The sequence below is a fragment of the Mirounga leonina genome, unplaced genomic scaffold (genome assembly GCF_011800145.1).
Source record: "Mirounga leonina isolate KUSES-001 unplaced genomic scaffold, KU_Mleo_1.0 Mir_200, whole genome shotgun sequence".
NCBI lineage: Eukaryota > Metazoa > Chordata > Mammalia > Carnivora > Phocidae > Mirounga > Mirounga leonina.
In genome coordinates, this window is record NW_023270503.1 from 735,325 (window position 1) to 746,993 (window position 11,669).

Consider the following 11,669-nt stretch of genomic DNA (forward strand, 5'->3'; position numbering starts at 1 on the left):
ATGAGATAAAGGGCTAGTATCCAAAATCTATAAAGAACTTACCAAACTCAACACCCAAGGAACAAATAATCCAATCAAGCAATGGGCAGAAGAAATGAACAGACATTTCTGCAAAGAAGACATCCAAATGGCCAACAGACACATGAAAAATGCTCAATATCACTTGGCATCAGGGAAATCCAAATCAAAACCTCAATGAAATACCACCTCACACCAGTCAAAATGGCTAAAATTAACAAGTCAGGAAACAACAGATGTTGGCAAGGATGCAGAGAAAGGGAAACCCTCCTACACTGTTGGTGGGAATGCAAGCTTGTGTAGCCACTCTGGAAAACAGTATGGAGGTTCCTCAAAAAGTTGAAAATAGAGCTACCATACGATCCAGCAATTGCACTACTGGGTATTTACCCCAAAGATACAAATGTAGGGATCTGAAGGGGTACGTGCACCCCGATGTTTATAGCAGCAATGTCCACAATAGCCAAACTGTGGAAAGAGCCAAGATGTCCATTGACAGATGAATGGATAAAGAAGAGGTGGTATGTATATACAATGGAATATTATGCAGCCATCAAAAGGAATCAGATCTTCCATTTGCAGCGATGTGGATGGGACTGGAGGGTGTTATGCTGAGCAAAATAAGTCAATCAGAGAAAGACATGTATCATATGACGTCACTGATATGAGGAATTCTTAATCTCAGGAAACAAACTGAGGGTTGCTGGAGTGGGGGGTGGGTTGGGAAGGATGGGGTGACTGGGTGATAGACACTGGGGAGGTTATGTGCTATGGTGAGCGCTGTGAATTGTGCAAGACTGTTGAATCACAGATCTGTGCCTCTGAAACAAACAATGCAATATATGTTAAGAAAAAAAAGAAGAAGAAGAAGATAGCAGTAGGGGAAGAATGAAGGGGGGGAATCAGAGGGGGAGATGAAACATGAGAGACAATGGACTCTGAAAAACAAACTGAGGGTTCTAGAAGGTAGGGGGGTGGGAGAATGGGTTAGCCTGGTGATGGGTATTAAAGAGGGCATGTTCTGCATGGAGCACTGGGTGTTATGCACAAACAATGAATCATGGAACACTACATCAAAAACTAATGATGTAATATATGGTGATTAACATAACAATAAAAAAATTTTAAAAACTAATGATGTATGGTGATTAACATAACAATAAAAAATTAAAAAGAACACACAGGCATACCTCAGAAATACTGCAGGGCTGGTTCCAGACCACCACAATAAAGCAAATATCACAATAAAGAGAAAAAAAAAAAAGAAAATAAAGTATTGTCATATATTCTTGTAGAGGAGTAAACTCATATAGCCTGTGTAAAGAACAGCGTGTTACTGTATCTGAACTCCCAAGTTCACTGAAGTCAAAATGTGGAAACAACCTAAATGTCCAACAAGTGAATGGTTAGAGAGAATATGGTGTTTATGCAATGGAATATCATTAAGCCGTAAAAAAAAAAAAAAGGAAATCCTGCCATTTGCAACAACATGGATGAACCTAGAAGATATTCTAAGGGAAATTGGCCAGACACAGAAAAACAAATACTACATGACCTCACTTATATGTGGAATCTAAAGTAGTCAAACTCATAGAAGCAGAGATAGGATGGTGGCTGCCAGGGGGTGGAGAGAGGGTTAATGGGGTGATATTGGTCAAAGGGTACAAAGTTTCATATATGCAGGATGAATAAATTCTAGAGATCTAATGTATAGCATAGTAATTACTGTATTGTATATTTGAAATTTGCCAAGAGAGTCGATCTTAAGTATTCTTACCTGGCAGGGGAGGGGGGTGGTGCAGAATACAAGACTCCAAAATATACTATTTGGCATGTGGATTATTTTGAGCTAAAGGCAATGAGACCAAGCAGCCTCAAGAAAAACTTTTACCTCTCCCTTAACTACGTAAAAGAATTTAGATTGGGGGCCTGGCTCAGCAAGAGAGCTATTACCAGAGATAACTTTTTATCTGAAAGGCCTATCTATATGGCAGCATAAACATCAAACTATCAAACATTTGCTCTTCTTATCATCCTGTGAATGACCTTCTTTTCCTTTGAAGCTCCAGGCCCATCCAATTCCTTAGTTCAGGATGACGTATAAGCCTCAACTGCCTGACTTGCCCTTGAGTCTTATAATTTGGGGACTCCCCATACATGTGAAATTATATTTGTTTTTCTCCTGTTAATCCATCTTATGTCAATTTAGTTATTAGGCCAGCTAAAGAACCTAGAAGGGAAAAAGAGAAAAATTTTCTGCCCCTACACACCAAAAAAGAAGAAGACAGAGGAGGAGGAGAAAATGGTAATGATGTCAGGTGATGGGTATGTTAATTCGCTTGATTGTGGTGATCATTTCAACAACATATACATATATTAAAACATCAAGTTGTACACCTTAAATACATACAATTTTTATTTGTCCATTATACCTTAATAAAACTTTTCAGGGAAAAAAAAGCACTCATCAGGAAAAAGGTCAGTAAGAATCTTTGCCATATCAATATTACTCCAGCATCATTATTAATTTTTCCATGTTCATTAGGTGGTCAGGTATTTTTAGGTTATCAGCATATCCCAGGTTTCCATACACCCCTTCTGTCTTGTAAGAGGGTTCCACAGTAGACACCTACTGGTAATATCTGCGGCAGTCACGGTCTCCTGGCTGAAGCTGATTGGACTAGGAGATTATCACTTGACCTCCTTAGGCCGATCAGATTCTCTCTCATGGGACTCTGACTAGAAGTAAACACTGGCCCTGGACTGACTCTTAAATCAGAAAGATTGGACTTGTGTGCTATGGGAAGACTTTTTACCAGAGAAACTGAGAAAGCTGGCCTGCATCTGGGTCCAATCATGAAGAGACAAACTGCACAGTAATAAAATTAATTTTTTAATAAAAAGAGTCATTAACTGTAACAGAGAATTGGCATAATGAGAGGTTGGCTACAAAGAAGGATAATGAGAGGTTGGCTACGAAGAAGGATAATGAGGGGTTGGCTACTAAGAAGCTACTAAGAACCTCCAAAGAATACAGGACTAGTAGAAATAAGGAGCAGCCTCCACCCCTAGGGCTGAAATGTGCTGCCCAAGGAAGAGGCTAACCCCAGGACTAAGAGTCAGACCTTGTTGGCCTGGCATCACTGGACGGAAAATGCAAAGAAGTTACTGTGTTTCCACACCAGTGGAACTTGCTGGAAATCCAACTTCTGTTCTTGGGGAGTATCTCACAGGAGGTACAACATTATAAGACCAGCTGGATCCTGGGCAGGGGATGGGGATGTTGGAGAAGGTCATCAAGAGGATGCGACTGCTAGTTGACCCTCAAGCTGGGCCCAGGCTATGAGAGGCTCTTCCCCCACTCCCGTGTCCTTAAAATGTGCATTCCACCTGTCTTCCCCACCAGGAGCTTCCAGGAGCTCTTGACAGAGCAGTGGGTTGTTGAGACCATCTGGACAGTTGATGTGACTGAACCCAGTTAAGGCCTCTGTGTAAACTTTTTAAGATTTTGCTAGTGGATGTGGAGATCTACTTGTCTCACAGCCACCCGACAAGCCTCATAAGTAAGTTCCCTCGCTTATTAAATCTGCCACCTACCGAGCTGGAGTGGTCTACCTCTTTCCTTGGTCTCTCCTTGCCCTCCCTGTAGGGGGCCAGCTTCAGATCTCACCCAGGGAGGTCCTGAGGTTGCCAACTACAATTGGAGAGCCATCCCAGGTGACCAAAGAAATGGGCCTTAGGAAAGAGGCACCTTTGGGACCATCCCAGATGGGCATCACTTGTATGTGGGGAAGGGAAAATGTACGCCGGCTACTTGGTGACTGCCACAGGGGTACAGGGATGCCCAGAAAAGGCAGGCTGGTCTCATGCGCTCGTGAAGGAACTATGGAGAGTGTACTGCAGTGGAGAAGAGAAGTGTGTGGCTGTGCCGGGGGCTGCCCCCCCACCGCAAGCCTGACTACAGGCTTGAGTTAGAAAGTGGGAAGAAGAGCCGAGGCTAGAGAAGGACTGCAGGTGTCCACTCTGCTCCCTGCAGGGCTTAGTTTCCTTTTCGCAAAGCTGCCTCGGACTAAGGCTCGAGGGCTTGTGACAAAGCCTGATTTGGACACTTAGGCCTGGGATCCCTGAGAAAGTAAGGAGAGCAAAGAGGAGGACATTGTGGCGACGGACACTGAAGTGGAAGAAACACTCCGCGCTGACGGAGTCCTAAAACAGAGGGACCAAAGCAGCGCAACATCAACTCCAGCCAGCAGGGCGGCCCCAGTTCAGCAAATGCTCGTGAGGAGCCTAGCGATACAGCTACCAAGTTCCACAGACGTCAGGAGAAAGTAGCCAGGCATGGCTAGTGTGGCTATGGGATATGGGGCACGATGCATTTCTCTGGACAGGAGACAAAGAAAATGAGCAACATCACCATACACCCTGCCCTTCGGCAGCATCTGCATGGCACTCGGGCTTCAAGGTACTCACTCCTTCACAGATCGGATTACTCCAGGCTTGGTCCAGTTAAGGGATCTCCCTGGCACATGGGACCCTGCACATCTCTATGGAGGTACAGATTCTTAGGAGTTGGACATGAGACCAGCAATCTATGCCCCTGTCTTTGAAAGCCCTGAGTGGGCCACATTCACTGCAGAAATGGAAACCAAGGTACTCCATCTGTCCCCAGCACCTGCTATGGGACACTCATATCCATGCTGAACCCAGTCAAGGGACAAGACATTTACGATGTTGGGTGATCATTTGCTGGTCTGGGGGGAAACTGGCAAATCCCAGAAACTGGGATGGGCTCTGGGAAAGAGCTGAGACAGAGCGGGAGCTCAGAATGCCAAAGTCTATCCCAATCAGCTGTGAAGAATGTGATAAAAGTAACCAGAAAAAATATGTTTGACCTCTTTGCTGCCAAGACCCCACCTAAAGAGATGGACCAGCAACCCAGTGCTATGTTGGTTGATCTATAGAAAACCTTAAAATATGAACAAGAGTTCAGGCCTGCCCTATCTGTCCCTACCATCCCTGATGCCCCTACCTGCTCCAGCAGAGGCCTCAGGGATACATTCCTATTTGGAGTGGGTGCCTCCCATGCCCCACTTACAAAATACAAGCCAAGACTGCCTCCAGGTGAGGGCCATTAGAGGCAACCAGAGGCCTCATGTTGGGCTCACTATTTACTAGTCCCCTAGAAATTAACAAAAGATGGCAGCTCGGGTTGCTACTGGAGCAAAGTGTGCTCTCATTCACAGTAACTCTCAGAAGTTTCCTGGCCCCCTCAGTGCCATCAGTGGTTAGGGAGGGCAAAGAATTATGCTCAAAAAAGTCCCTTTGACACTGCAAACTAGGAGTTCTCCACAATGAGACCTGGTATCCCTTCAATACCAGAGAATATATTGGGCATATCCTACAAGGTCAAACTCTGCAAACCTCCGTCAGTAAATTCCACCTCTGGGTTGGAGTAATCAAACCAGTGCTGAGGGGAAATGCCAACTGGGAACTAGTAAGTCTACCATCCATGAGAAAAATGGTAATTGTCAAATAGTATAAATTGCCTGGGAACATAAGGAAATAGGAGAACTATCAAAGAACTGCACCAAATCGGTATGACATGCTTTGCCCATAGTGCTTTCAACAGCCCAGTATGGCCAGATGGCTCATGGCAGATGACCATGGACTCCCAAGAAACGAACAAGATAATGCCACCCATCCATGTGGCTGTGCCCAACACTGCCACCACATTAGATACTTTGGCCATGGTCCGAGGAGTGCACCATGCTGTACTGGATTTAGCAAATGCCTTTTTCAGTATATCCTTTGCTGCTGAGTCACAAGATCTATTTGCCTTCGTATGGGAGGGGCAAAAATGGACCTTCCCGAAGGCTACCTCACAGCCTTCCAATATGTCATGGGATGGTAACATGAGACCTGACCCTGTTCTCCTTCCCCACAACAGTACAATGGGCCTATTACATCAATGATATAATGTTAACATGTGGAGACTCACCTCTGCTGCAGGACACCCTGAGGATTTTGCTGGAACATCTGCAAGGGAAAAGATTAATTCACCAAAAATTCAAGGCCTAGATACCACCATAAAATTTTTGGGAATTGTTTGGTCAGGTAATTGGGGGTTTGGTAGGACTTATTCCCCACCTGGCACAGTGCCTCCATCCTTTAAAAACAAAAAAAGAACAGGTGATCAGAGCTGCAAGCCACCGTTGAGAAGGCAACAATGCTAGTGAAATAGATTCAAGCTCTGGACATCTCCGAAGCAGGGCTACCATTCGAATGAGACGTGTCTGGGACTCCGCTAGAATGTGCGGGTTGGGCATTATGCAGGAGACAACAGAAGGAGAAAATATCGCTAGGATTTGGGTCTTAGCTCTGAAAAGGGGCAAAACTCTGATACACCTCCATAGAGCAACAGCTCCTGGCAATGCGCACAGTGCTCAGGAAGAAAGAGCACATCATGGTAAGAGCTTCCCTTTCTGTCAAGGGACAGTTGAGAACATGCTCCATGGACCCACTTCTGCCATGACTCAAACTCCCACTTTAAGTGGCATGTCTACCTACAACAAAGACTACCCTGCCCACCAGCCCACTGCCTCTAGAAATGTGGGTGCTACTAGGCCCTATAGAATATAGAGCTTCCAAATGCCCCCACCCCTATTCCTGTGGCAGCCCCTGCTGTCTCTATAAAGCGGGCATGAGGAAAACTGCTGATCTAGTCAGGGCAACCGTCCCACAAGGACCATGGCAGCTCTGAAGCCCAACACCGACACCATCCGGATGGAAACAGGAACCTGGCCGTTAACCCTTTGCACTAAAAGTTGAATGGTTCTAAAAGAACTAACCCTATGGCTTAGACAATGAAAAGCTGAGGTGCAGATGATCATAAATAAGCCCTTATGAGGTCAAGATATGTGAAAAAAAAAACATTTAGGTTTGCCTGCAAGAGGCTGAGGCAGTCCTCACTGTTTTCCACATCCCGGCTCATGAGGCGCTAACACTCCTTTGCAACCAGGGAACTGATGCCCTAACTTGGGTAAAAACTCCTCAGTAGATACGGCTGATTGGACACATAGAAAGAGAGGCTACCATAACTCCCAGATTAAATGGCGTATTACCACGGATGCCAGATTGCCCCTAAAATACAGTGGCTTGGTTAATGCAGTAATAAATCCTGTGTATTCTAAACCATCCTCAAGGCAACTGCCAACAAGTCCGGGACCATCCACTGGAGTTTCCAAATGGTGAAGGATTGGCAAATTGATTTGCCCCCTCCCTCCACGTGAGGATTCTAAATATGCCTTTGTTCACATGGACACTATGTCTGGCCTCATCTGAGTTTCCACCAACACGGGATTGTAGAAGCTGAGCACCATGTACAGCTACTCTCATCAAATAGACAGGTACTCACATCAAATGTGATCAGGGATCACATTTCAAAGGCCATGATATACAAGAGTGGACAAAAGACCATGACATTAAACAGAAGAACATCTCCCCTATAATCTGCAAGCGGCAGGACTGATAGGAAAAAAATAAATATTAAAGCAGCAGATTAATTTACTAATAAGTAAAACCACCTGGCCAAGTGGACTAAACTATCCCAGGCTTTAATACATTTACATGATCAACCAGTAATATTACCCAATCAACCAGCCTATTACCCAATATGCCAAACTAGGAACCCCTCTGCCAAGGCACTTAACACCGACCACAAAGGTATAAAAGTCGAGGAAGGGGCGCCTGGGTGGCTCAGTCGGTTAAGCATCTGCCTTCGGCTCAGGTCATGATCTCAGGGTCCTGGGATCAAGCCCCGCATCAGGCTCCCTACTCAGCGGGGAATCTGCTTCTCCCTCTACCCCTCTCCCCATGCTCATGATCTCTCTCTCACACTCTCTCTCTCTCAAATAAATAAATAAAATCCATAAAAAAAAAAAGCATCTGCCTTTAGCTCAGGTCATAATCTTGGGGTCCTGGATTGAGCCCATGAGCAGGGAGCCCGCTTCTCCCTCTGCCTCTGCCCCTCCCACCTCTGCTCATGTTCTCTCTGCACTCTCTCTCTCTCAAATAAATAAGATCTTTTTTAAAAACTAAAAAACTAAAGTCGAGGGAGACAGCCATTGCCCTAAGTCTCACCATGGATCAACATGCTATCCTACTGAGAACATCAAGGCCCACCGTGCCTGGGAAAGGCATTTTGTACTGGAATTCTCAGTAAGACATCCCTCCAGGATAGATGAATTACTTCCCCCCACTGGGGCAGGGGGAGAAACTACTCAGGGAACTACTCAGTCTCCAATGGGATCCCATTGTCCTGCTGCAAGCCAGACCTGCTGAAATGCACTACACCTGGAGTAGAACATGCCCCACTGAAAGAGGGGAGAGGTGAGGGTCCTGGTCTGGCATAGCCCACCCCCAGCCCATCTCCTTATTCCTGCCTCCATCCCTCCCCAGCCAACATGTACGGCACACACAACCAGGTCAAGTTTCTAACGCGACAACCACAGTAACATCCAAGGATCAGGTCACAAGTGTAATTCAGAAGGGAAACACTTTCCCACACAACTTCCTGTTAACTGTCTGCCTTTTCAGCCTTAGATTTCTGCGGCTCCTATGGTGTCCAGTCATGAGATGGACTCCTATTATAAATACCATTCTACAGTGGGCCCACTTGTATGCCCAACAAAAGAATTATTCCAACTCTTGGGTATATGACAGCTCATCAGGATTATCACCGCTCCAGGGAGTGAATTAAAAAGCCTGAAAACAGTACATGAAAAAAGAACAAGCTAGGACTGGTACTCAATTCATCTGATATTACCAATACGACTCCCGAAACCCAGCCTATGGCACCGACTATCAGTAACACTGGACATTCTTTTTCTGGGAATCAAACTACACAGGCAGCCCATCAAACTGTTGATCAACAGGGCCCTAAAAAATGCCATTGGAACCACAGGTGACTGGGCTCAGAGGTGGGATATATTCAAACGGCTCACGCCGGGTTATGGACATTTGAGCGCTGAATCACCTGGCACCCCTCTGTGGGGAACAGAAAAATCACTCTAAACAGAACCAACCCAGCTGTACCAGAAATATGGGATGTAGGTGGTCATTCTGTCACACCAAAGGATGGCAACTAGTTTGACGCTGACTGGTCACACCACCCAGATATTTATTGGGAAGCCCCGAATGGAGCCCAGTTTTGGGTAGCACGGATCTTTGGCCACGGCTTCCACCTGGGTGGCTGGGCCACTGCACCCTGGCTTTTCCCTGGGCACAAGGGAGGATCGGCCCCATCGTGACCGCAGTTGCCAGCCTCCCTCTCCTCAAGGCCAGACGGGCATGTTCTGTTTTCCACTGGTCATTTGGCTGCCATGTTTGTTGCTTCCAGTGGCCTGGAGGACATGGTAACCCACACAGAAGCCCTTAGTATATTCACCCAGCACCTTCCCTGACAGCCAGTGAGGGAAAAGCTTGCCCTTACTGAGCACTAAAATATCTCTCATGAGAAAAGCGGTCCCCCAACATGGGATCACTGCCTTGCGAGGAAGCACGTATACCATCCTCCGCACAGAATGCTGTGTTCATACCTGACAGATCCTCTAATGTACCCTCTCTAGTACAACTAAATAGCCTGAGTTATCCAACCCCCAATCCAGAGGACTTACTAAGTCAAGGACTCAGGTCATGGGACTCTTAATTTCAAAACCCGTGACTTATTTTGGGAATCATTATGTTAATCTGTGTTTTCTCTTGCATGTGTCCGAACGGGTGCTGTGCCATCTGCCTCCAGTTCGGCCAGAGAGCCACCCAACGAGCCACTTCCCGGCTACTAAAACCCTTGGAGACTGCCCAGGGCACATTGCAAAAGAGGGCTGCAAATCATTACAAGAGGGAAAGCGTTGGGGGCGCCTGGGTGGCTCAGTTGGTTAAGCGACTGCCTTCGGCTCAGGTCATGATCCTGGAGTCCCAGGATCGAGTCCCGCATCGGGCTCCCTGCTCAGCGGGGAGTCTGCTTCTCCCTCTGATCCTCCCCCTCTCATGCTCTCTGTCTCCCATTCTCTCTCTCAGATAAATAAATAAAAAATCTTGGGCGCCTGGGTGGCTCAGTTGGTTAAGCGACTGCCTTCGGCTCAGGTCATGATCCTGGAGTCCCTGGATGGAGTCCCGCATCGGGCTCCCTGCTCGGCAGGGAGTCTGCTTCTCCCTCTGACCCTTCCCCCCTCTCATGTGCTCTCTCTCTCATTCTCTCTGTCTCAAATAAATAAATAAAATCTTTAAAAAAAAAAAAAAAAAGAGGGAAAGCGTTGGAGGAGGTCACCCAGAGGATCTGACAGCCATCTGACCCGTGAGCTGGACCCAAGCATTGGAGGCTCCTCCCCGCCTCCCCTGTCCTTGGTTTCAATGCCTGTGTGTGCATTCTGCCTGCCTTCCTGCCCTAAAAGCTGCCTCAGGGACACAGACTTGAGATAGTAATGCGCTGTTGCGACCATCTGCATATACACGACTGGGTATACCATCTGGTAAACAGGACTGAACCCAGTTACGGCCTCTACATAAACTTTTAGGATTCTGACAGGTGGGTGTGAAGATCTGCTCACTTTGCAGCCGCCCAGGACAAGCCTCGTAAGCAAGTTCCCTTGCTTATTAAAACTGCCACCTACCAATCTGGAGGCCCTGCCTCTTTCTTCAGTCTGTCCTTGCCCCCCATGTCCAGGGGCCAATTTCAGATCTCACCCAGGAAACTCCCAAGGTTATGAACCACCAGGGTGCAAGAAGAGGTTGTTGCCAGAAGGCATCAGCCCCTGGGTGCTGCTGACCGCCCTGAAACCCCGGAGCGGGCGCTGGGGACGCCGCGGGCACCGCCGGAGCGGGCGCTGGGGACTCTGCAGGCAGCGCAGGAATCAGAAACTCACGCATGCGCCTGAGCCTTGCGAGCCACACAAGCCCTGGAGAAGCAGAAGCAAAACTCTTCTCCTCCTACAGTGTCTCTCTTGCTCCCTCTCCTGACAAAGCTTAACATCACGGCCGCTGGCAAACGAAACATTTAAAGGACCCAGATCCATTTCACAGTCTGGGCAGTGAATCAGAGACCAGCTCAGCTGGTCTTCAGGGACGGAGTAAAGCCAAACAAAAAACCATCACGAATCCGTCAGGAAAAGACCTACAACCCTAGAATGAAACAAAACACAGGGCTGCACGGAGAAAAGCAGAAAGCAGAGGGCGAGAGACAGTGAGAGGTCTGATGACCTTTGCTGTCCTTCCAGTTGCCCGGCTGCATCCCCGTCCTTTGATTCTAGGAGAATCCTCTGTCTCTTTTTCATAAATGCCTCCCTTTTTTGTCAGCTTAAACTAGGTTGAGCATTCTAGTCAATCCAGGCCAGCAATAATAAGTCACCGAATTAAAATCTCAGTTAATCATTTTATCATTGCCAGGTCCTCATAATAGGTTACAGTTGCTTGCACCTGCGGTGATCTTACCCCGTCCAGGTTTCGGAAGCACTCTTCCTTAGGGGCAAATACTATAATTAAACAAGGTAAAATCCTTTTCCATTAAAGTCACTACTGCACTCTAAGTGGTGTCGCTAGATTTCATCTGGGCCCTGTTGTCCATTTTCCCGGAATGTTTCCTCAGATTCCTTATT

At 46.9% G+C, this 11,669-nt stretch overlaps 1 protein-coding gene across 2 annotated transcripts in view; it reads right to left on the reverse strand.

Moving 5' to 3' along the window:
* LOC118025178 (olfactory receptor 139) overlaps positions 1–11,171 on the reverse strand; it is a 274,130-nt gene extending 262,959 nt beyond the window's left edge. Inside the window, exons 1-3 of one of the 2 annotated variants that reach the window (XM_035027516.1) lie at positions 10,689–11,171; positions 6,017–6,054; positions 1,209–1,226 (exon numbers count right to left, since the gene is read on the reverse strand). In XM_035027516.1, coding sequence (XP_034883407.1) covers positions 1,209–1,226; positions 6,017–6,054 — 56 coding nt within the window. In that variant the 5' untranslated portion in view covers positions 10,689–11,171. Of the gene's footprint in view, positions 1–1,208; positions 1,227–6,016; positions 6,055–10,688 lie in introns of those variants that run through there. The other variant, XM_035027517.1, reaches the window with a different exon arrangement.
* Between the last annotated feature and the right edge of the window lie 498 nt (positions 11,172–11,669).